Here is a 26773-nt window from a genome sequence, read left to right as displayed (position 1 = left end):
ACCCACTTCTACAAATAGAAGAGCATATTTGTTTCCTTTTTGCAAATAGAATTTTCTCTGTTTTCCTGCTTTCTCTGTGCTTTCTTCCTTTTGTTAGATACTACATAGGATTCCATGTCCCACTTTTGCACGTAACTGCAGTTTTCCTCCTCATAGAAGAGAATCAGGCATCTTCTCTTTTTGGAGTTAAAACCAAAATAGCCTCTTTTTATACAATAAATATGGTTGTATGTTACCACTTTAAATATAATTGCTGAATGAATTTAATGTGGAAAAATTTCTTAATGTTATTTTTGATTAAATTTAAACCACCTATTTTGTTAATTTGAACTTTAAAAAAAAATCATACATTACCAGAGGTGGTTCCAATCATAGCTGCAGGCACCCCAAGAGTCTGGAAAGGTATTTGCCAATTGCCAACGATCTGATATTGGCTGTAAATTTCCTTATCTGATTCTAGCTTTTTGTGTTTCTTTTATCCTGAACCTGACACAGAGCTCCTTTAATAACCAGTTTTATAGCCTTAAACAATGTGCTTTCCTTGTCATCTGTTTTCCAGTGAAAGCCATAGATCTAATCCTTTCCTTTCTGGTCACTGGTCTAGGAGCAGTAATTAGAGAAGCTCACACAGTATTTCCATCCCTAGTAGTGTGAGATATCCCACCTTAAAATCTGCAGTTAGATTTTTAACATGATTTTAACAGATAATATCTGGTGAACATGTAATACAGTTAATGCTTTATTGGTGTGATCCTTCTTTCTTCAAGATCTGTGGGAATTTGGCCTTTCAGTCAATGGGTCATGCTCTATAACATTTGAATGATAGGTTCAAAGGTTTCAGATGTATACAACTCCAATTTTAGCTTTTAGCTCTTGCAATATTTGGTATAACTGGTGTTGAAATAAGGGAGTGGAAATGAAAGGAAAAGCAAACAAGTAGCCAGAATAATATAATTTCAAGTTCCAGGATTCTATGACTTGCCGGCATTGATATATAACAGTGGAAAAAACATGCCTATGATATACAGCATTAATTTCTAGCTCTGATCATATGTGAGTTATTGAACTTTAAAACTGTCACTGATCCTTTAATCTAGCAGTGCTTTTTGCACTGGTCTAGAATGAATATTACAAATCTCCATAGAAATGTCCATAAATAAATAAAGTTCTGAACTTTGGAAAAGGAAATTTTGGACCACAGAGGAAACTGCTCCTGAAGGTTGTGTCTTTCAGCAGAGTGGTTGCTTTGTTTGCACTCCAGAAATAGATACATTTTAGTGGTGGATGATATGATCACTGTACATAGAGGACCCAATTCTCATTTATAGTAAAGTTCTTTAAACCACGCTAAAACTCTTTTACCATGCCAGGGCCTGAGTGTAAATTAGGCTCAGGCCCAGAGTCTAAGGCATTTTGTCGTTTCTTAAGTCTATGAAAAGTACTATTCTAAATGTATACTATTTTACATTGTTACATATTTTTTCTGTTAAATGGCATGTCTTATTTTTTTTCAATATTAATCATCATCAGCACAGGTCAGAATGGAAAACTCCATAAAACAGTGTGAATGTAATGACAAAGTGCAGTGAATTTCAAACACCCTGAGCTGATGATTCTTCCACAAGTGTTGATGAGTCAGACTCTTAAGGCCAAATTCAACCCTACTTTAAGCAAGTGGAATTCAACTGACACCAGCAGAATTGCTTCCTCTTAAATTGGAGCTGAAATTAGCCATTGGAGTTTTCGTTTCTGTTACAGTACTTTTTAGTTCTGCTTATGAACCTATAAATGTTGATTTACAGAAGTCTTCTAAAAACACTGGCCTAAGAATCTTGAGTTGAATGGCTTAACAAATGGACATATTTAGGTTAGTGTCTGTACACACAATTAGCATTTTGTTTCTCTTTAAAAAGTGTAACAAAATTAAACATTTAGTTTACAACAAATGTAGATGAGATGCTAATAAAAAGTGATTTTAAGAATTAGAAAGAAAGAAAGGAAAACTGCACTCATTTTCCTTAGCCTAATATTTACATTTTTAAGAGGTAAAAATACTTTTCATCGCAAATGAACTATAAAATATTGTTTTTTAACAGTTAATTAAGATTGACATTTTATAGAATAATGCTAGAGGTGGACATTTTGTTGAGAACATATCATTTTTATATTAGTACTGTTGGAGCCTGGTGTAAGATTGCACATAATTTTTTCAATTCCCTTAGAACATATTTATTTAATGTTTATACATATTGAAATAGTTCTTGTGATCATTAAGCCATTATTACAGCAGATCACAGTCATCGTTATTGCAGATGACACTACTTTTCAATAACATGGCTGCCTCCACCACTAGTTTCAGAAATACTGATTGTTTACAAAATACGTATTTCAGTTTATTCAGTGAGAATTGATTCTTACCCTGTGAATTTGCATACTCTGGGGGTGAGGGGAGGGGAATTTTCCTTTTAGAGGAAGGAGGAAATGTTTCTCCAGTAAGAAGGATTATAAAAGCTAATGGCTGTTTGAAACTGTTCAATCATCTGGAATTTGGGGGAGCAGGATAAACTAATTATCACCCTGCTGTGCAATTTATGTGGCTATCACTTCCATATGTGTTGCAAACATAAAGTAAAAGAAAATATTACAAAAACAATTTATTAACCAGAAAAAATATTAGTTGTTAGCTATCCTAATATTAAAAACTCTTACCAACAGCCTCTTGAAAGGGACTTACTAACAATTTAGTTGCTCTGGGAAACTCAGAATATCATAATAAGATTCCAACCTTGATTAGGCTATTGAGAAGTCTCTGCTCTCTTTCCTGTACAACTTAACCAGAGAATCTAAACTACCAACATACCCAAGCCAGGGTAAACACTCAAGGTCAAATATAGGCTTGGCTTGGTGTAAAAGAATGTAGCAACCATTGACCTTGTAGTGTTCAGGTTTGCTTTTCAGCCTCTGAATACTTCTGCATCAGTTGGACTCAAACAAAAAGATGCTTTATACCATGTATCACTTAGTTGTTCTGGAGACACTGTGCACACATCTTCAAATTCAATGCCTATCAGCAGGACATGCTTTCATTACTTTCATATCTTGTTATTCAGCATAGTGGTGATGCCCCACAAGTTTTACAGTGAGCAGTTTGTAATGCTATTCCATATTTTCTTCCTTATTGCTGAATCTTTTATTGAACTTTTAAAATGTCTTACTTCAAGCTTATGATGATTTTTAATTAAAAAAATATGTACTGTATCTTATCAAGTTGTGTTTAACTTTTGTTTTTAACTAGTTAAAATGTATTCCTAAATAAAAACATCCTTTATGAATTTAAGTTATGGCACCTATTAAATTGTCCAGGAGTTGTATTTTCTTAGTACTGTGGAAGATTAGAACTGTGAAGTAAAATATTAATCTGATAATGTTAAGACTGCTCCAAAATAATCATACACATAAATTGTAATTTCTTGAAAGAGAAGGAATATTATAAGAATATGAACATGATGAAGGCAGACTTATCAATCTAATAAAGCAGTGAAGCAATAGTGACAGAGTTCTGAACAAATGGTTTAAATTGAGAATAGCATCCTGTGGTATTCAAAGGAAATATTAGTGATTATGGTGAAAAATTGTGAGTATTTCAGAAGTAATCTAGGAAGCTAACTGGATCACATTAATAACTGATGAAACTCCAGGAGAAAGAATGAAACTCAAGTATGTACCTGCCATCAGTCTGTTGATATAATGTAGAAATATGCAAGCATTTTGTCTGATTTTACAAAACCAGTGAAATATGGATGCAATGCTACTGATAGGCGTTCTGTTCCTGAAAGCGTTTTAAAGGCATAGGCACCTCCTTGCAGCTCGGATTTAGGCACCAATCTCTGAGAGAGGGGCATGACTTAGGACACACTTCTCTCGTTTGCATCTCCCACTGGCTAGTTTAGGAGGCTGTCTGCCTAGTGTGTTGGCTTTTGTGGATTGCCTATGTCTCCCCATTAGTGTATAGGGAGCCTAGGCACTTAACTCAGGCTTTGTGGATTGTAGTGTAGTTCCTGTGATTTTCTAGGTGCATCTGGGCCTAACCCCTACAAGAAAAGAATCATGGCTCTAAGAGAGAAAAATGTTATCTGATAGTTGTTTGGCAGTGTACGTGAAATGAGTTTCAGTCCAATTTCCAGTTGGCTGGTATCTACAGCATAAAATGCATCACCTCAGTTAGTATCAATTGGCATCCTTGTATGACAGTCTCAGCAAAAAAGCCAGAATGCCGGTGGGCACAGAAACAAAAACCGCCTCTCACCCTAGAGTTGGAAACAGTAGGTCAAGGATTAGACACTTTTGCATGACAACGTGTCGTGAACTGCTACTGTGTATCATGTACCAGTTCTGTGGATAAATAAAGGGTGTGAGCTTCAAATGTGTTTTACAAGCAAGCACTGTATTCACTTAAAAAACTGAGAATATCGTAAACTGTTCTTTAGGGCTCCTTGTTTGTTCACACAGCTAAAGATAAGGTGTCCTTGTCACTGAAAAACTACAAAGGAATGCATCTTGGTATAACAGATGATGAGTGAAGAGTTGTTTAGACTAAAAGCTGGGATTTTTTCCAGGATTACAGAGGTGTGGGGTTGGAACAAGTATTCACCTAGCCAAGCAAATAGAGACTCTGCCTAGTAACAAATAGTCTTGCAAAAAGGGGGTAACAGCCTACAAAAAAAGGAAGGATTTTTTTTTGTCAAATCAGTAAAAAAGTATATAGAATATCTAATTGTTTATAGGAAAAAGTAGTATATGCTGTATTATTGCTACAAATCTTCATTTTCTTGGTTATAATGGCATGTTTAATTAAAATAAAATTTGTTTTGTTAACAGGTCTTATATATGAATAATTTTAAAAAGCTTCCTGTTTTATGTCTGAGAAGAAAAAAACAACCAGTTTTCTCCATTTCATCCACATTGAGGAAAAAAGAAAAAAAGAAAAAACTAGAGGAACAAAGAATTCCAGTGAGGAAGGGTTAGTAATCTAATCCTTTTGTAATACTTTATAAAATAAAAAAACTAACTAACCATAAATGAGAAAAAGCTACTTGGAAAGATTTTAGCAACGATATTACGGTAACTCCTCACTTAACGTTGTAGTTATGTGCCTGAAAAATGCAACTTTAAGTGAAACGATGTGAAACGAATGCAGTTTTCCCATAAGATTTAATGTAAATGCAGGGGGTTAGGTTCCAAGGAAATTTTTGGGGGGCAGACAAAAGGTATTATATACTGTACTGTACTGTGGCGGGGAGGTGCCCCTGGCTTACCCCTGGGGCTCAGGGCTGGGGGTGCAGGGTCTGGGAGGGAGTTAGGGTGCCGGAGGGCACTCTGGGTGGGGATGCAGGAGGAGGCTCAGGGCTGGGGCAGGCAGGAGGTGCAGAACACTTAGCTGGGGCAGCTCCCGTTTGGTGCAGGGGGTGTGCAGGTGGCTCTGTGCAGTGCTGCACTGCCCCCATGGCCGCGATTCTGGGAGCTGCCCCGCCCCCCCAGCATACAGGGCCACCCGGAATGCAGGGGCTTTAGGGGCTGCAGGGCCCTGGGATAAGGGGGCCCCGGGGCCCTGGCCTGCAGCTCTAAAGCCCCTTTCGGAATGTGGTCCTGCGAGCACGGGTTGGAGGACTCAGGAGGAGCAGGGGCAGCCGCGCAGCCAGCGGCCGGAGAGAAGCGGCGCTTTCCCCTTCAAAGCCGTCCAGAGAGAACCGGCGCTCGCAGGGCCGCATTCCAAAAGAGTCTTTAGAACTGCAGGCCAGGGCCCCGGGACCTCCTTAGCCCAGGGCCCTGCAGCCCCTAAAGCTCCTGCGTTCCAGGTGGCCCTGCCTGCCGGGGATGGGGGGGGCAGTTTTATCGCTCCCTTCCTCCCTCTCTCCCTCCCAGAAAGTCCTAAGTTATAAGCAACTGTTTGCACAAGTTCCTCTTCTCCCCCTCCTCCCCCTCCCTTCCTCCCTCCCTCCCAGCTGTTTGGCGGTGGGGGAAGCGCTGGGAGGGAGGAAGGGAGGGGGAGGAGGGGGAGAAGAGGAACTTGTGCAATGCTCCCTTGTAAAGTCAGCCAAACGACATTATAAGGGAGCATTGCACAACTTTAACCGAGTATGTTCCCTAATGGAACAGCGATGTAACTTCGAAACAACGTTAAGCAGGAGGACGTTAAGTGAGGAGTTACTGTAGTTATTTATTATAGGCGGGGCTGGTAGTGTCACTTCTAATTAAAGTTGGTCGATACTTCACATTATCAGACCCTATTTTCAGTTGCTTATAACTTTGCCAAACTTTAATTATTTAGGCTTTTTCCATCCATGTGTCTGACTCAAGCTGTTTTTTTTTGTTTTTTGTTTTAAATTTCATAAGAACATAAGAAAGGCCATACCGGGTCAGACCAAAGGTCCATCTAGCCCAGTATCCTGCCTACCGACAGTGGCCAATGCCAGGTGCCCCAGAGGGAGTGAACCTAACAGGCAATGATCAAGTGATCTCTCTCCTGCCATCCATCTCCATCCTCTGACAGACAGAGGCTAGGGACACCATTCCTTACCCGTCCTGGCTAATAGCCATTAATGGACTTAACCACCATGAATTTATCCAGTTCTCTTTTAAACTCTGTTATAGGCCTAGCCTTCACAACCTTCTCAGGTAAGGAGTTCCACAAGTTGACTGTGCGCTGTGTGAAGAAGAACTTCCTTTTATTTGTTTTAAACCTGCTGCCTATTAATTTCATTTGATGACCCCTAGATCTTGTATTATGGGAATAAGTAAATAACTTTTCCTTATCCACTTTCTCCACATCACTCATGATTTTATATACCTTTATCATATCCCCCCTTAGTCTCCTCTTTTCCAAGCTGAAGAGTCCTAGCCTCTTTAATCTCTCCTCATATGGGACCCGTTCCAAACCCTTAATCATTTTAGTTGCCCTTTTCTGAACCTTTTCTAGTGCCAGTATATTTCAATCAAACCAGTTCAGCCATTTGCAAGAACGAGTCTAGGGAGCAATACATTATTTTGCCTATGTTAAAAAATCCTGGTGACCCTTTCTTTGAACAGCACTAGTGCCCCCATTCTTTGGAACAGGCACTTGAAATTTGCCTGGGGGTGGGGGGGGGGGGGGGGAAGGGTTGGCCTTTGTATCAGGAATGTGCATTTTGTTACCCCAACAAAAATCCACCAAAATTGTGCCAATTTATAAGCCTTTGGAAAATTTCAAGAAATTGTACTTTACACATGCTCTGTGGAGACTTGCTAGAGTTTAATAGCTAAAATCTCTGAAAATTCCATCCTCTCTGAGCATGCTTGAGTCTTTTACAGCTGCTAGCACTGACCACACTGTGCATGCATCATCCCTACAGAGCAACGGAGCATTCTCCATCCCCTCACAGCTCCTGTGAATGACTGAGCACATTCTCTCCAGCCCAGGGCTATAGGAGCAAAACAGGTCTGTCCCAGTAATGACTGCTCTGAGCTGAGGATGGGCCAAGCAGTGGAACTGGGAGCATGGAGCCTGCCTTTCCAGTGTTCTCAATGACTCCTCCCAGACAGTGTGGAGGAGGAGACCATTTGATTCAAATGCAAAGGGGACAAGAGCCAGACTTAGGGTGTTGCAAGGGAAGGCTGGGGGAATAGAGTGGAACAAGGAGCCTGGGTAGTGTGGACTAGGCCTGGAGACTTGTGGGGGTGGTAGAGACTGGGTCTGGGAACTAGGGGGACTGGCTGGGCAAGAAGACTGAGCCTGGGAACCAGTGGTGCACTGAGGGACAGACCTGGAAAGAGGCCAGAGTGTGGGGGAAGAACTGGAACTGGCTAGGCAAAAAGATTGGGACAAGGAGCAAGGAGAGGCCCGGACAATGGGACTGGATGAGAAACCCACAGAGGGAGACTGGTCTGGGAACCTGACTTTCCCTGTAATTGCTGCTCTGAGTCAGACTGGGGCTGGGCACTGGGAGTGAGAGCAAGTAGTCTATGTCTCCTGTGCTCTCAATGACCCTCTCACTGGCACTCTGGCAGCATAAAAGAAAAAGTTGTCTGGTGAGACTGGAACTGGAGGTGAGAGGAAAGAAACTGCCTGGGAGCTGGGAGGAGAGGCTGAAATTAGACTTGACGAGGCTGGGATAGGTTGGGCAAGGAGACTGGGACTGGAATTCAGTTTTGCTAGGGGAAACATGGAAATTGTACAATGAATTGGGGGGAAGGGGAGACTGTCTGGACAAGGAGCCTGGGACCAGGAACCAGTGTGTGAGGGAATGAGAATGAGGGCAGGAAGAAGGGGAGACAGATCTGATAAGGAGTTAGGATGCAGGAGCAGACTGGGGAATGGCTAGGCAAAGAAACGGGAGAAGCAGCCAGGGAAAAGAGAGGTCAGGGCAACAAACTGAGGATGAGGTGGGTGCGGAGTCTGAGACGGGATGAGGAGCCTGGAGAGGGGAGATTAGGAGTGAAAGCCAGTGTGGGAAAAGAGACAGACAAGATGCAGAGCCAGGAGGTAGGAACTGAGACTGGGTGTAGGGAAAGGGAGAAACTGGGAGTGTGTGTGTGGAGGTGGGTTGGTGGGAATTGGAACTTGGATAGTAAGCCAACATGGGGAAACTAGACTAGATGGTCAAAGATATTGGGATTGGGATGAGAATCCTGAGGGGTGGAGATTGGTTAGGCAAGGAAAATGAAACTGAAAAAGGGAGCCAGGGGCAGGGACAGAGACAGGTTGGAGGGGAAAAGGGCAGGAGGGATCAACCTTAGGGGAAACAGGCAGAAGAATCTGTGCCCACTAGAGCACACTTCCATCTAGAGCTTTAAATAGAACCGAAAGTTCCGGAGTTTCACTATTGCTCTGCTGTCAGCAAACAACTGACAAAGTGTGTCTCTCATCACCTACTAGTGCTGGTCCATGAGAGCGGTCTGGTGCGGCTTTACATTTGTGTGTCCTTGTCTGTGAGGAGCTTGCTTTTGAAGATGAGCTTGGAGAGGTTGGGGGGTTATTTGAAAGCTAGAAGGGGTTCAGGGAAAGATTTCTTTCAGGATGGGGTCCACATTTAGCATGGGTTGTAGTTGTTTGATGATACCCTGAATGGGTTCCAGTGTGGGGTGGTAGGTAACAACTAGAGATATGCATTCTCAGAAGGGTGTTTATCTCTGTATGAAGCAGGTTCTCTTGGGGTATTTGAGTTGCCCATTCCATGATGTGACCTACTTCTCTGGTGGAGTGTCCTTGTTTGGTGAAGGTGGTTTTGAGTGTGTTAAGGTGTATACAGGGCCAGTGCAAGGAAGTTTCACGCCCTAGGCGAAACTTCCACCTTGCGCGCCCCCCCGCCCGGAGGTGCCCCCCCCGTGGCAGCTCCTCCTCCCCCCCCGGGATGCTGTGTGGCAGCTCCCCACCCCAGCTCATCTCTGCTCCGCCTCCTCCCCGAGCACGCCGCCTCTGCTCTAATTCTCCTCCCCTCCCAGGCGTGCGGCGCCAAACAGCTGATTGGCGCCGCAAGCCTGGGAGGCAGGAGAAATGGAGCGGTGACCGCGCGCTCGGGGAGGGGGCATAGGAGCGCTGTAAAAAAATTGGGGGTACCGCTTTTTGGCGCCTCCAAATCTTGGCGCCCCAGGCAACCGCCTAGTTCGCCTTAATGGTAGCACCGGCCCTGGGTGTATATCCTGGACTTTCTATTTGGAGCATATTCTGTGTAATTTGAGTGGTTGGTGGCAGATAACAGATTTCTTGGGGTTTTTGGGGTGGTGCTATGGATCTATGAAGGTAGGTGTGGTGATCCGTGGGTTTCTTGTATACACTTGTCCATAGGGTTCCATTGTTGAAGCTGATCGTGGTGTCCAGGAAAGTGGGTGAACAATTTCCACAAAGTGATCACTCTATATCTGACCTATCAGTCCTCATCCAGAAGGGAAACCTGCACAACACTTTCAAAACACAAGCTTGGGAGCTTAAATTCATAACTTTGCTAGACACTAAAAATCATGGTCTTGGTAAAGACACTGGATTTATGGTTTATTGCAACAATCTGCAACCCACTAACTCCCCTTTTTGTCCTGTGTCTGCAGAGGTGCTAATGGGCTACTTCACCTTGAACGATCCCTTAAAATATGTGCTAACTACTTATGCTAAACTATCTGTTTGATCGTGTATTTAGCTGACACACTTAGGCTATGTCTAGACTACGCAGCTTTTAGCAACACGACTGTGTTGTTACCGCTGTGCCGCTAAAAGGCACGCAGTGTAGCTGCTGTTTGTCATCTCTCCTGATGACAAAAACTTCTACCACCAAAGAGCGGCGTTAGCTGTGTCGGCAGGAGAGTACTCCTACTGACAAAGCGCTCTTCCCACCGGTGCTTGTTGTCAGCAAAACTTTTGTCTTTTGGGAGGGTGTTTTTTTAACACCTCTGAAAGACAAACATTTTGTCATTCAGTTGCCAGTAGACATAGCCATTGTGCCTTTCCCAGACCTTAACAAGAGCGCTGTGTAGCTTGAAAGCTTGTCTCTCTCACCAACATAAGTTGGTCCAATAAAAAATATTACCTCAACCACCTTGTCTCTCTTAATATCATAATCTTTAATTTTTATTTGAATGGTGAAATTATGGAGAATATGGTGCCTTATAACATCAACAATTTTTATCTTCCTCAAACATGGGTTTTCAGGGGACTTTTTACTCAGTCTAATGTCAAGTTTGTAAATTATTTAAAGGACCTTGTCAGTACTTTCACCGGTTGCATTTTGAGGTGCTTCTTATTTTAATATAATTCATGATATTTAATTGTATTTAATTGCTCCCCAGTACAACCTACTGTTGCTATTAGTTATTCTGCAAAAAGAAGAACAGGAGTACTTGTGGCATCTTAGAGACTAACAAATTTATTAGAGCATAAGCTTTCGTGGACTACAGCCCACTTCTTCGGATGCATATGTAAGTGGGCTGTAGTCCACGAAAGCTTATGCTCTAATAAATTTGTTAGTCTCTAAGGTGCCACAAGTACTCCTGTTCTTCTTTTTGCGGATACAGACTAACATGGCTGCTACTCTGAAACCTTAGTTATTCTGTTAATTCAAGTGACTAATTTAAGTTACGATTGGTTGTCTGCAATGTAGGCCTAGCGCTTTCATAAGAGACTTGTGCAACCATAGCGGTGTGATCATTCCAGGAAATCAAAATAATGTCTATAATAACATCTTGTTACTGAACAAAGTCTTTAAAGCATTGTAGACATTTAAAAAATCTAGTATACATAAGGAAATGTTGACTCAGTAAGTGATGTGCTAAATAAACACAGGGAGCCACTCTGTCTCCCTTATATGTATGTTGGGAGTCCCTCTTAACAATAAAAAGAAGAACAGGAGGACTTGTGGCACCTTAGAGACTAACAAATTTATTAGAGCATAAGCTTTCGTGGACTACAGCCCACTTCTTCGGATGCATCCGAAGAAGTGGGCTGTAGTCCACGAAAGCTTATGCTCTAATAAATTTGTTAGTCTCTAAGGTGCCACAAGTCCTCCTGTTCTTCTTTTTGCGGATACAGACTAACACGGCTGCTACTCTGAAACCTCTTAACAATGAATAGAATGATTTCAAGAAAAGCATTTTTGAATTCCCACATACCTCAAAGAGTAAAAGAACATCCTAGTAGACATACTGAACTATTCCAGTTGACATAGTCAAAGGATTATTGTATTCAGGATGGCAGGGGGGAAAATATCTGAAAAATGAGACATGAGCTTGATCTACATTATTTGCCACAAATCTTAGGTAAAACTCATGTATTCTATTACTGACATGTAGTTATATACCCTTTTCAAAAGGAAACTTAACGTAAACCTTTCTCCAGTTTTCACCCACAGAAAAACCTTTTCAGCTTGAAAAGGGAGAATGTTTATGCACATTTCTTATATGATTATGATCAGAAAAATGATTCTGTAAAATGACATTTTGGTGTTTGATATTTATTCTCCTTAAGTCACTCTGTAACAAAATTGCTCAATTTTCAAATCAAAACAAGATTTTTTAAACTGACAGAACTTCAAGTGTCTTGAAATCAAGGCATTTTCTTTTTACCCTCATACATTGTCAACAATAAATATTCTACAGTCAGTATATGGCTTGTTTTGCATGATGATGCGTGAGGCAGAACAAAATATAGCATGCTCCTATGCAACTACTGCATATTGACTCTGCAGTTCTTACAGTACTTAAACTTATTTTATCAGTTAATGAGGCAATCTGACTGGCACACATGTAAGAAGTGGATTTGATCAGAAAACAGGTAAAACAAAAAATACTTTTGTGACCATGGCTTTATATTGCAAATGCAATTATTGCATAAAAATAAGAGTAAGTCCTTAAATGAAAGCCACAAAGGCCAAAAAATTCACTTCATGCTTCTTACTATGTTCCTTGGCACTGTAAAGCTTTGAGAGAAGTGCATGAGCTGAACATAGAATCATAGAACTGGAAGGGACCTTCGGAGGTCATCTTGTCCAGTCCCCTGCACTCCAGGCAGGACTAAGTATTATCTAGACCATCTCTGACAGGTGTTTGTCCAACCTGCTCTTAACAATCTCCAATGATGGAGATTCCACAACCTCCCTAGGCAATTTATTCCAGTGATTAATCACTCTGACAGGTAGGAAATTTTTCCTAATGTCCAACCTAAACCGCCCTTGCTGCAATTTAAGCCCATTGCTTCTTATCCTATCCTCAGAGGTTAAGAAAAACAAATTTTCTCCCTCCTCCTTGTAACAACCTTTTATATACTTGAAAACTGTTATCATATCCCCTCTCAGTCTTCTCTTCTCCAGACTAAACCCATTTTTTTCAATCTTCCCTCATAGATGATGTTTTCTAGACCTTTAATCATTTTTATTGCTCTTCTCTGGACTTTCTCCAATTTGTCCACATCTTTCCTGAAATGTGGCACCCAGCACTGGACACAATACTCCAGTTGAGGCCTAATCAGCGCAGAGTAGAGCAGAAGAATTACTTCTCGTATCTTGCTTGCAATAGTCCTGCTAATACACCCCAGAATGATGTTTGGTATTTTTGCAACAGTGTTACACTGTTGACTCATACTTAGCTTGTGACCCACTATGACCCCCAGATCCCTTTCCACAGTACTCCTTCCTAGGCAGTCATTTCCCATTTTGTATGTGTGCAACTGATTGTTCCTTCTTAAGTGGAGTACTTTGCTTTTGTCCTTATTGAATTTCATCCTATTTACTTCAGACCATTTCTCCAGTTTGTCTGGCTCATTTTGAATTATAATCCTATCCTCCAAAGCACTTGCAATCCCTCTCAGCTTGGTATCGTCTGCAAACTTTATAAGTGTACTCCTCTATGCCATTATCTAAATCATTGATGAAGATATTGAACAGAACCGGACCCAGAACCGATCCCTGTGGGACCCCACTCATTATGCCCTTCCAGCATGACTGTGAACCACTGATAACTACTCTCTGGGAATGATTTTCCAACCAGTTTTTCACCCACCTTATAGTAGCTCCATCTAGGTTGTATTTCTTTAGTTTGTTTATGGGAAGGTCATGCAAGACAGTATCAAAAGCCTGACTAACGTCAAGATATACCACATCTACCACTTCCCCCCATCCACAAGGCTTGTTACCCTGTCAAAGGAAGCTATCAGGTTGGTTTGACACGATTTGTTCTTGACAATCCATGTTGACTGTTATGTATCACCTTATTATCTTCTAGGTGTTTGCAAATTTATTGCTTAATTATTTGCTCCATTATCTTTCTGGATACAGAAGTTAAGCTGACTGGTCTGTAATTCCCCGGGTTGTCCTTATTTCCCTTTTTATAGATGGGCACTATATTTGACCTTTTCCAGTCTTCTGGAATCTCTCCTGTCTTCCATGACTTTTCAAAGATAATTGCTAATGGCTCAGATATCTCCTCGGTCAGTTCCTTGAGTATTCTAGGATGCATTTCATCAGGCCCTGGTGATTTGAAGACATCTAATTTCCATACCAAGATGTGGCCCTCAGGCCAAAAAGTTTGCCCACCTCTGCTCTACATTGGATTGATCCCAGGGGCATGTGAAATTAGATTTGACCACCTCTGAAGTCCTGGAGAATCCCTTGAAGAATTTTCTGCCTTACTGAGTTGGTTTTCATCATATACATGTTTATTTTTGTGTTTCATGTTTGTGTCACAGCTTGTTTGGTGTTTATTGAGTTACTCTGACTTTTTATAGTCAGTTGGTAGTGTTTCAGATAGAGCATGTTCCAAGAGAATAGCTGGATTAAGTGACCTGGCCCCTGTATACATAGACTCGGGGGAGAGGCACACAAATTTAAACTGATTACTATGTGCAGCATAGAGTCTTGCCATTTGCAACAGATGAGGGAAGGGAGCACACCTGTACTAAAGCCAGTGTAGTGGGTTGTTGTGTCACTGTTAGGACTTGCATAGCCTGTTCCAAAACGGAACCTTTCGGAACCTGATGGATGCTTGCTCAGGTGAACCATTGCATGGGGAAGGTGGGTGTCCAGCCAAATAAGCCACAGATCAAGAGAGTGTCATGATTTTTGCTGAAACCTGTGATGGCATGGGTCATCAAGGCACATGGGTCAGGCTGCAGTTCAATAAGGATCACCCTGTCTAATTTAGTTCAGTTGATTTGATTGAATTAGTTATTAAATAAAAGCTTATGCAAATTTGATACTATGTCACATATCTGCCCTTGTCATAACTATAAAGGGAAGGGTAACAGCTCTCCTGTGTACAGTACCATAAAATCCCTACTGGCCAGAGACTCCAAAATCCTTTTACCTGTAAAGGGTTAAGAAGCTCGGGTAACCTGGCTGACACCTGACCCAAAGGACCAATAAGGGGACAAGATACTTTCAAATCGGGGGGGGGGAGGGGGGAAGGCTTTTGTTTGTGCTCTTTGTTTTGGGTGTTTGTTCGCTCCTGGACTGAGAGGGACCAGACATCAATCCAGGTTCTCCACATCTTTCTAAACAAGTCTCTCCTATTTCAAACTTGTAAGTAAATAGCCAGGCAAGGCGTCTTAGTTTTACTTTGTTTTCTCAACTTGTAAATGTACCTTTTACTAGAGTGTTTATTTTTGTTTGCTGTACTTTGAACCTAAGACTAGAGGGGAGTCCTCTGAGCTCTTTAAGTTTGATTACCCTGTAAAGTTATTTTCCATACTGATTTTACAGAGATGATTTTTACCTTTTTCTTTAATTAAAAGCCTTCTTTTTAAGAACCTGATTGATTTTTCCTTGTTTTTAGATCCAAGGGGGTTGGATCTGTATTCACCAGGAGTTGGTGGGAGGAAGGAGGGGAATGGTTAATTTCTCCTTGTTTTAAGATCCAAGGGGTTTGGATCTGTATTCACCAGGGAATTGGTGAAAGGTTTCTCAAGGCTCCCCAGGGAAGGGAATTAGCTTGAGATGGTGGCAGCGGACCAGAGCTAAGCTGGTAGTTAAGCTTAGAAGTCTTCATGCAGGCCCCCACATTGTACCCTAAAGTTCAAAGTGGGGATACAGCCTTGACAGCCCTCATTTACCATTTGCCACAGATATATCTCATCCCATCACTTCTTTCTACCCAGGTCATTCCCTTGGACACTTATTTGTTTTTGAACCTGCTCTTGAACAATAGTTCCCACTACCTCCAAGTTACATCAGTGGAAAGTCCAAAAAAGTAGCAGCAAAAAACTTTAAAATCCACAAGAGGCAAGATAATCATTTATTTTATTTATTTTATTTTATTTTTATTTGAATTTTCTTTTTTCTTACCATCCAACAAAAAGAGTATCCATGGCTTTGGAACATGCTTGAAATGAAAGGCATTTATGGTACTCAGACAAGCTTTAGTTTCATTTTGTGCTTTATTCTCTGCAAAAACTATTAATTGCCTTGTATACACCTCTCCTGTAAACATTTTCATATAAATAAAACCAATGACAATATTTCAACATGTATTATACTCCGAGTATAAAAGGGAGGAAGAATTTGTTGTGGACATGAATATAGAAGATGGAGTACCCAATTGAATAGGACTGATATTTAATTTTAAGAGGCACAGTGAACTAGAGGTTGAGCAAGGGATATATTTTTTAAAATGGGAATAAAAATTGATATTATTTCTAATAACATTATTTAACTGTTACATTATTTTATGCTGTGATTTTTTTTAATATCAGCAGGTTAAAAAATTCTGCCTTTAAAAAGATAGCTGGTATAGGAACTTGTGAAACTTTCAAAAATATCATAATTTTCTTTTGATGAGTAATAGAGCTCAGTAGATCTAAAACTTATTAAAGTAAATTGAAAGATTCTGATTGAATTCATTGAGGGGTTGGATTAGGCTCCAACAAGAATAGTAGATGATTTTTAAGTTGGCACTTACTACTATTATTAATCAATATTTTAAAACTTTTGCACAGCCATTTTGACACAATAAAAAGCAGTCTATTAGACTTAACTCTGAGCCTTTGCTTATCATTATTAGGTGTGTTGAACAAGCACATTTTCGCAGATGATAATACTGTACTGATATGACAAGATAATTTAAATTTTTATTTCAAAGTAATATAATATTTAATTCAAACTCACAAGAGGATAGATTGACTTAAATAGGACATTTATCATCAGTAGATATTGAAATCTAATAAAGAGTCTGAAATAATAAAAAATAGTAAATTTTTATAATCAAATACGCATCACAGATTAAATATTGCATTCTTTGTATTGTAGGTTTCTTGGACATGGAGAAACCTAATATGGAGGAGCAGGTAGAAACTAAATTTAGGCTTTCAGTTTGTAAAGCTGCTTTTCATTCCGTGAAGGATAAGCTGATGATATTTCAAAAGAAAGAGGAAGAAATTTGGCATGCTGTACACCCATTTCATTCTCTTGTTCATCCTGCTCCAAAGCTTAAAGCTGTGAATCACCCAGTAAGTATAGAGAAGAGGATTTTTGCTAGAATGTATGGATCTGTAAGACTCGAACCATTTTATGTTATTGATAAAGCCTACAGGGAGAGTAAGAGATGTGAGATCCAAACTAAAAAGATATGTGGGGTTATGCAGATGCAAATTGCCAAAGGCGAAGCCGACTACTGTATTAAGGGTTTTCTTAAGGAGAAAAAGAATGGTGTTCAGAAAAGATGCAAAGAAGAAGACATTAGAATTCAAGAAGCTTTACAACAACATCAATTGAGAAGATCAGGATTTATTGAAAAAGTAAGGCAAAGGCATGCTCAGTTTTTAGAAACCAAGAACCAAAAAGCATCAGAGTATTCATTAATACAAGACTTCAGCATTCAGCATGCTTCTTTGACACAGAGTTTGTTTAGACTTGACAGATTGAGGAAAAGTGAGGAAACCATAAAGGAAAGAATGAGTATTGTTAAGGAAAACAAAGAAGATATGGAAAAATGGAAGGAGCTGATAAAAAATTTTCAGGAGCAGAGGTATGTTTCTCTTAATACTCAGTAGTATAATATGAATGCTGGATTGGATGTGGATCATTTTTCTAGATTGAAATACATCCATATGTTAGGATGTTTTGGATGCTTTTTTGTAGAATAAACAGAAATACAAATAAATCACATCCTTGCTCAGTTCCAAAAACAAATCAAATATTAGAGTTACAGTATTGTAAACAAAGTGTTCCTCTAGAAGTAGAACCACAAAATCAAGGGGAACTTTAAGTACATCCTTAATACCTCTCTTAGCCAATCCTGTCCCTTGCACCGAATCTGAGTACAAGTGCTAGGTACATGTGCTGGGTACTTGGGAAGGTGAGGAGACCTCAGGCCTGAAGTGGCCTGTATAGTGAATTGTTTGCCTCCCAGAGGGAAAATCCAACAGATCCACAAAGTAGTGGAATTCAGAACCACCTTCCTCAGCTTACCCAACTCAGCATCAGCATGGAAGTTCCCTGTGTGCACCACATTCCATAGCTAAGGAGGACAGAGCAGGATTTGTCCATTTACATAAAGTGAGGAAAGTGACCATAACCACATTTCAATACTAATGTGATTTTTTTAAAGGGAAAATTCCACAAATAAAACATTGGGGCTTTTTTTTGTCCACAAAAATAAAGCAGACAGTACATTGTTCTTACTATGCAGCATCACCTGTGCTGGATTATACTGTCAAAAGTCCATAGAAAGCAAACAAAAAGCATCAAAGTATTCATTAGTTCAAGACTTCAGCATTGTGTTTAAGATTTCTCATTCTTTCCTTTGAGACTTTGCATAGTAGAAAATATATGCTTGCTTAATTATGCCCTGTTCAGATAAGACACAACAGCAACCTTTTTGTCTTACGATGAGGTGTCTTTGTGTGCAGCACAATGCCATATTATTTTTACTAAGCAGAGTCAGATTGAAATCAGTGGTGCAAATAAATCTTTAACAGTTTTATTGCCTAAGACAATTTTGGGGCAAAAATTGAATCGAGGATGTCAATGCATTCATTAGAACTCAGTTTGATACAATTTGGAATAGTTGAGCCTTGAACCATGAAAGTTAGGATTTTGTAAATGTATGGGAAAAGTAAATTCTATTGTGCAATGTAACTATTCTGCCCACATACTAACTACATTTTTCAGGCAATTACATTATCTATATTAAAGTATTTTTTTCCAAATCCCTAAAGACACCCATTCACATTAAAGCATAGCTCTGCTCTGAAAAATGACTTGTGAGGGTCCATGTTTATTAGCTTCCAATGACATCCATATGAAATATGCTTAATTTACAGTAAAAATGTTTTTCTTTAAATACAAACACAACCTCTAATCTGAGAGGTGAGTGAGCCAATTTCCATATTTACCACAAACAAAAGTTCTGCCAGCCGTATTAAGCCCCCAGTTGCACCTGTGTAACCTTATTGTCTCAAATTATGCCATTAGTGACAGCTAAGCAATTCCATTGTCTTCAATGGGTTTGCACTTGTGTAACTGATTGGAAATTTAGTAAATGATTCTGTTGATGATGCACAAGATGGAATAGAATCTAGGTCTCTCCCTCTTAGTTATTGGCTTTGCCATGCTAAGGGGAATAAAAAACAATAATGGAATGAAAAGACCATATCTGTTCTATAGAACGATCTGAACTGCTTGGTAAAATGGGCTCACTTGAACAACATGCATTTTAATATAATAACTGTGTACACCTAAGAACAAAGAGGTATAGGTCACACCTACACGATGGGGGACTGGATTCTGGAAAGCAGTGACTCAGAAAATGACTTCAAGGTCGTGATGGATACCCAACTGATCATGAGTTCCAAGGATGATTCAAGGTTTGAAAACTTGCCTTATGGTGAGAGGCTAAAGAAGCTCAGTCTATTTATTTTATTCAAGAGAAGATCGAGGTAACTTGATCATGGTTTGTAAGTACCTATATGTGGGGAAGATTTCTGATCAAGCTCTTTAATCTAGCAGACAAAGATATAACTAGATCTAGTGTCTGGAAGCTGATGCTAGACAAATTCAGACTAGAAATAAGATACAGCTTTTTAACAGTTAGATTAATTTGCCATTGAAACAACTTACTTAGGGATGTAGTGGATTCTCCATCACATGAAGTCTTTAAATCAAGACTGGATGTCTGTGCTCTAGATCAGACAGAAATTATGGGCTTGATACAGAAATTACTGGATGAAAATTTCTTGTGTGGTGCAGGAGATCAGATTAGATGATCATAATAGTCCCTTCTGGCTGTCAAATCTGTGAATCAGTAAATGCTTATTTTTAACTCTAAAGTTAGCAGATGTGATCCTGATTACACATAAGAAGTAGATCTGGTGGTGTCATTTTATTACTCAGCCAAAGAGGTAGTTCATGGCCCAAATTTGGTCCCTCTGATATCCTTGCAAAACCCAGTCACTGAGCACATACAGTACCATCTCAGGCAGTAGTCTGCACTTCATTCAGGACTGACCTCTTGGTACCGACATTTGTGCACAAGGTGCTGATGACCCTGGCACCCATGACGCCGGTGCTGACCACTATGGTACAGGTTCTCCCACCACTGATTTCTCAGCGCCAATGTTGTTTTTGGTACTCAGTGATGTTGCACTGACTGTGCAACCTAAATCACCACAATTGTCCTCAGCTGTGGGGCTGCCCTGCACTTAAGTATCAACTACCAGTAATGTTATGGTATTAGTGAACTCTTCAGCTCCAGTGGTGGAAGGCTGGGGAAACTTAAGCTCACCCTAGAATTCTGAATAGGGTAAACCTACCATTAGAAGAGGAGTACTCATTTTCTTCATACCCTTCTGAGTATAGCAAGGAGGTATTCTCCACATGCTTATCTTGTTCCCATTCATCTGATCCCTACTGATCTGACAGGGAATCTAAGAGCCGTCACTATAACCACAGACCTATGAGATCTTAGAGAGAGCACATACCTTGATATCTACCTCTCTGGCCCCAGCCTTTTACCCCAACTAGCGTTACATCACCTTCTTTTATGAAACTTTGTAGAGTTGCTTAAGAGGAGACGCTGCCACAGGCTCTCACTATACCACAGGAAGAACAGGAAAGTGATGAAGAACACCTGCTCAGGAAAAGTGCTTGATCCCAACAAATATCTCCTCTTCCTCACTGGATGAGGATCTGAGTTGCCAAGGAAGAAGGGCAATACAGAAGGCCATCTACCTTTTCCTCCTCTACTACACACTGTCCATTTCATAATAGCAAATTTTATGGCATCAAAGCTATAAATAGCCTTTGAACATTATATAGGCTTTCCCACCCACCCCTATCCCTCTTAGGCAACCACTGTTTTATTGTTGAGAGGCCTGGAATGGAATTACCTCAAACCACACCATTTTAGAGATTGTCAGTGTGGGATATTCCATTCAGTCCCCATCCCTTCCTAGCCCAACTCCGTCCTTGACCCTCTTTAAGGATCCCTCTCATAAGATGTTGTTAAGACAAGTAGTGGATTCTCTTCTGAATGTTGGAGTAGTGGAAGATGTGCCCCTGGAGTTCACAGGGATGGGGCTTTACTTTCCTTATTTTCTAACTTGGAAGAAGAAAGATCTGGAATCCAATCCTGTATTTGAGATATCTCAACAAGTCAAAGTAGAAAAAAATCAATGGTTTGTTTTCTTTAATTTAAATTGTTTTTTTTATTGAAATACATAGTTTTTTAAAATAAAATAAACTTATTTAAAATTAACTGAAATTATGACAACCTATGTTAAGGACTAAGCTTATTATAATTTATTACAATTATTTAAATTAATTTTAAAATAAAATCAAGCAGTCCATGTTTGTTGTCAAGTTTTAAAGAAAGTCAAACCTCCAAACTAGTGGAGGTCAATAGCTAAGCACCTGAAACCAGAGTTTGTTAAAGTGCGAAACCACCTTTTGACAGCAGAGGCCTCTACTACAGGTTCAGAGAGAATATTTTCTTCAAATCAGTTTATTTAGTTAGCTCAGTTCAATGACTTGTACATTCAGAGTTAAGAAACCAATTGGGAACTGAAAAAGCAGGAACGCTTGTTTTTCTTTTCCAATCTCTGAATAAAAACCTAAAATGTGAGAGGGTGAGATCTACTCAAGGACATTGTAACTGGAAACAATGAGTTCAGTTCACTAACTACAGATAATCCTTTGTTTAATACATTTTTAAATTTTGTTTTGATAACCTTTTTGTTAAACTTTTTTTCTTATGTATCCAGCATTGTTAAATAAAGCTACCTAATTAATAAAAATACCATTTTAAAATTCTGTTTTGGTTCACTTTTAACTGAATTCTAATGTCCATAAAAATAGAGCTTGACACAAATCACAAGAAAAATAAATGATCATTAGCAAATGACAAATGCATCACTGACCATTTTCTAACGTAATAGAAATGTAAAAATTAAGAAAGTGAATAAATGTAAATTGTCATCTAATTACGTAAATATATAGTATAGGTAGATATGCTTTAACAAAAAGAAGTACCAAATTTAGCATAAATGCTATTTTGAGTTGCAAATCAACATGTTTTAAAGGTTATCAACCAGTGAGAATCAACCTTTCTGTAGGAAATAACTAAAAAGTACAAATGCAAAACAAGATTAAAATTGATTATTTATATCAAGGTTTCCTGCTTGCTGATTTAAGCCATAATTAAAATTGGTTATTTAAATCACTGATTTAAATCAATCCACCCTGCAACAGGTTCATCTGTCGTGTCAAATGCAGGATGGTAAGGTTGGCCTCTATAATCCAATTCTTAAATTCCCAAATCCCTAGGCCTGCTTCCTGGCTCACTATTTTACAAGACACTTACTTTACATATCAGCTCAACTGACACACAGAAAATACCTGAGATTCCAAGTGGGAGCATCTACCAGTATAGAGTTCTGCTCTTTGTCTTTCATCAGCACCAAAGGTATTCACCAAGTGATTGGCAGTTGTGGTGACTCACAGAAGGAGACAAGGGATCCAGGAATATCTGTTCATTAACAGTTAACTCATTTGAGGAAAATCACCACAAAAGGTGAACTATTCAGTTCACCTAATTCCACATCTTTCCTCTACTCTGAGTCTCAGGATCACACTGTTGCCAACGCAGAGAACAGTTCATGGGGCAGTGCTAAATTCCACACCAGCAAGGGCTTATCTACCACAGGAAAGATTCAAGACCATGGTAGGTTTCATCAGCAGCTTACATGCTTATCCAGAAACATCTGTGAGAGTATGCCTCAGGCTTTTGGATGTGGGCCTCATAAAGTAACTGTGATTCTTCAAGAAGCGTTGTCCACATGGATTCCACGATTCTTTCCTTACTACTGTGGAGTCCTATGCCATCTGGATTCTATATTGGCAAAGGAACTGAAGGACAATTGAGCATGCTTGTCCCTTGTTATAAATTCTCCATTCAAAATTTGTATAGGCAAAACTCCCATTGCTTTCAAGGGGAATTTTGCCTAAGTAAGGATTTCAGGATTGGGCCCTAAATTAATACTAAAATATGTAATGATGTTGTTTCTTAGATCGGATTTGGAGTTTTTACTTTGTTTTTATTTGTTTTGGGGGAATATTTTTTCTGTACAGCAGTGAAAAAAGATCTACATTGTGTGTGGACTGGGGAACCTACTTTATGCACTATAGCTAGAGGCTTAATTGATTTATTTTTTACATTTCCTTAAAAATATACTGGCCTCTTTTGGAAGCTAAGTTGTCTACTGATGTTCAGTTTGATGAAATGCACTATGGTCAAATTATAAACCACATAAATTGGTTGATAATAGAGATAGTTGGAGACTTTTAACCACAGCTATACTGCTTAATCAAGTTTAAAAACTAGAGCACAATGCAACATTCTAAATAAGTGCAAGTTTTAATAGTTTGACCATGAGGATTCCTCATAAACAGGACAATACCTACTCTTTTTGGGTGTCTTTTTAATTTCACTGATGGTAGAATCCCTCCACTTGCATAAAATCCAAATAAAGGGGCTCTATGCAAGTGGAGTGCAGTAAGGTTTAAGAAGGTGAAATCCATAATTTGCAGCTAGTGAGTGATGCTATTGCAGTCTTTGTGGTTATTGTTCCTATGGCCTCGAATAGTTAGTCACAGCCACTTTGTGCTCATGGTGTTCAGTGCTGGGATTGTTTATAAGTGTCAATCCTGTGGCACCATTCCTGGCCTACCAATGTCATAGCATTCTGTACCAGCCTGTGGAATTGGCACAGAGACCCTCTCCATGGCTGTCATCCCTGTGCACAGCCCCCTCTGTGGTGTCTTTGCTCCTGTGCAGAATTTATGTCATGCACTGCAGTGGTTCTCATCCTACTGTATCCCTTTCAGCTCACTTAAAAACTATGGTACTTGCTTACAAAATCAGACATAAAAATACAAAAGTGTCACAGCACATTATTACTGAAAAGTTGCTTATTTTCTCATTTTTTACAATATAATAAATAAATATAAATATTGTACTTACATTTCAGTATGATACTTGAGCCAGTTTTTCACTTGTGAGCCCTGCCATGCTGGGAGGCAATGAAGTGACAGCAACAATTAAGTTTTTCTCCACGTTGAGTCTGTTCCTACTCTCTGGGCCAGCATTAGGGAGTGACAAGCAGGGCAGTTCCCCAGAGCGCCACGCCACAGGGAGCCCTGCAAAGCTAAGTTGCTCGGGCTTTGGCTTCAGCCCGGATGGCACGGCTCGGGCTTCAGCTTTCTGCCCTGGGCCCCAGCACGTCTAACTCTGGCCTTGGCGACCCCATAAAAATGAACTCGCGACCCACTTTGTGGTTGTGACCCAGTTTGAGAAACCCTGATATAGTACATAGAGCAGTATAAACAAGTCATTGTCTATGTGAAATCTTAGTTTGTACTAACTTTGCTAGTGCTTTTTATATAGCCTTTTGTAAAACAAGGCAAATATCTAGGTGAATTGATAGACTTCCTGGAAGATCCTTTGAGAACCCCTGGTGCAGTGGACCTTGTGATAGTCCTCTGCACTGTAGGCAAACTTCAGCCTACAGGGGCTAAAATTATTCCTACGGCCTGTCTAAATTATATATAAATTAATTACTATGGGAAAGGAGGTGAAAGAAGAGAAGCATGGATGTAGTACAGTGGTCCTCAAACTTTTGTACAGGTGACCCCTTTCACATAGTAAGCCTCTGAGTGTGACCCCTGTTATAAATTAAAGACACTTTTTAATATATTTAACACCATTATAAATGCTGGAGGCAAAGCGGAGTTCGGGGTGGAGGCTGACAGCTCGCGACCCCCCATGTAATAACTTTGCAACCCCCTGAGGAGTCCCAACCCCCAGGTTGAGAAGCACTGGTGTAGTATGTCAAATTTGAAATGTAGCAGAAATTTTCATTAAAATGAATTTAATTAATCTAGCTTAATTGGAGAACAAAGACGCTAGACACAGTTGTAAAATATAAAGAAGAAGCCAAGAGCATATACGTATGAAAGAGTCTAAGTTTTAGAGACAAGACTTTTATCAGGAAATTTGCTCAGCTGATCTGTGAATGGTAAACCATGGCTGCAAGTTGTATGAATAAGTCTCTTCCTTTATTTTTCTCCAGGCAATTGATGTTACGAAAAGAAAACTTGGCAGAAAAAGTGGTTCTGGATTCCATTGTTTCTCAAAAGACTAGTGAGAGATTACAACAAGCCAAGGCAAAAGTTGCAGCTGTAAAGGATCATCAAGCCGATATGAAAGTTATGATCAGGCTGCCATTAAGCTGCAGTGCAATAAAACATGTATAATAAACTCCAATGTTTAAGATGCTAACTTGCAACATTGTAAGTGAATATAAACCAAACTGTGTCTTTTTATTTGAATGCTAAATGTGGAAGTCTATACTCTCATCATTTAAACTGAACTTCCAGGCCTTCATTTAAGAAAAAAACATAATGAAGAGAGACAGTTATGTATGTTTACTTCTAGAATGTATAAAAGTGTAATGTTAAGTGTACTTTCAACCCTGGTCTATTTTAAAAAAATCAACATTTACTATTAGATACCACACTCTAGTGTATGATATAGCTCAGTATTTTCCTAACCTTAGAAGTGACTGTGATATTTCAGATTGCATTGTGTGGTAATTGGTGGTAAATGTTTACTTTTAAATGGCGAGGACTACAAGTGTGCATACAGTTATCATCTGTACTTACTCTGAAAACTAAATTATTCAGTGCGACAAAAATAATAGGGTTTTTATGGCTGCTAATGTACCAAATAGCAAGAGTGCAATTAAAATTTTGACTACAGTTATTGCAGACTGTGTTGCTGAAGCTTTGCGTCAGTGCTGCCTCAGTAAATGTAAACATACAACAATGCCATAAGCATTTAGCTCTAGATGGGAATATATTTTCTGTTTCATTCTGGCAACCCCTGATGCATTTTCTCCTAGCTGCTAACTTTCATTATGTACTTTGATTCGTCTCATTAGCTGCTTTTGTACATGTAATTAATTATGTTTCTAGTTTATTCTACTTACATTCTTTTTATACATAGTTCTGTGTATGTGTACATGTATGTGCATGTCTATATAAAATATGAGCGACAAGGTGGGTGAGGTAATATCTTTTATTTGACCAACAGAGAAGCTCTCTCACCAACAGAAGATATTACCTCACCCATCTTATTTCTCTGATATCCTGGGACCAACACGGAAACAACTACACTGCATATATAAAATATAGTCATTTTTATTATTATTATAATTATATCTATCTTGTGCCAGTGTTGGCACGCAGGGCGGAAACTAGTCTCTTCCAGTCCTCTCTTATTTGCTGCTGCTTCTGCACTTTGATGTGGCTGTTGGTCCCAAGCCTGGATAAAGTTGGGAGGATTGATAACACAGCTAACCACCTAGCCTCATAAAAAAAAAAAGTCACTGGTTAAAGAAACAGAATCAGGCTACCATTCTGACAAAAATGGCTACTCAGTAGGGAACACTGCTGATCCTTCATGCTACATAGTGGTAAAAGCCAGTTTTGGGAAGTCAGGACCCCGAAAACTTTGATATAGCAGCAAGAAAACACTTTAAAGTTTTTTTTTGAAAAGTGAGAACAATGTTTCGGACATAAACAGTCTCACGGGTCATGAGGGAGATGGATAACTATAAACTTGAGTATATTAATTTTGCTAAATAAAGATCTTGTGGGTAGGTCCCCTAAAACAAAATAATTATGATTGCTTAAAAAAAAGACAACCTCGTTACTCTACCATTGTTTACTATGTGAAGTTATGCAGTTTTCTTTCATTCTCTTCTGTCTCT

The 26773-nt window shown here is 39.6% G+C and overlaps 1 protein-coding gene across 3 annotated transcripts in view; it reads left to right on the top strand.

The window, feature by feature from the left end:
• The window catches only part of LRRIQ3 (leucine rich repeats and IQ motif containing 3), a 68557-nt gene extending 42138 nt beyond the window's left edge, over positions 1-26419 (top strand). Inside the window, exons 6-8 of one of the 3 annotated variants that reach the window (XM_065554058.1) lie at positions 4879-5020; positions 16755-16954; positions 25073-26419. In XM_065554058.1, coding sequence (XP_065410130.1) covers positions 4879-5020; positions 16755-16954; positions 25073-25144 — 414 coding nt within the window. In that variant the 3' untranslated portion in view covers positions 25145-26419. The other 2 variants (XM_065554056.1, XM_065554057.1) reach the window with 2 other exon arrangements.
• Positions 26420-26773: the final 354 nt, after the last annotated feature.

This window comes from Chrysemys picta, chromosome 8 (assembly GCF_011386835.1).
Source record: "Chrysemys picta bellii isolate R12L10 chromosome 8, ASM1138683v2, whole genome shotgun sequence".
In the NCBI taxonomy this organism is placed as follows: domain Eukaryota; kingdom Metazoa; phylum Chordata; order Testudines; family Emydidae; genus Chrysemys; species Chrysemys picta.
The sequence above is the reverse complement of the archived record's forward strand: the minus strand, read 5'-3'. Positions and strand labels throughout refer to the sequence as shown.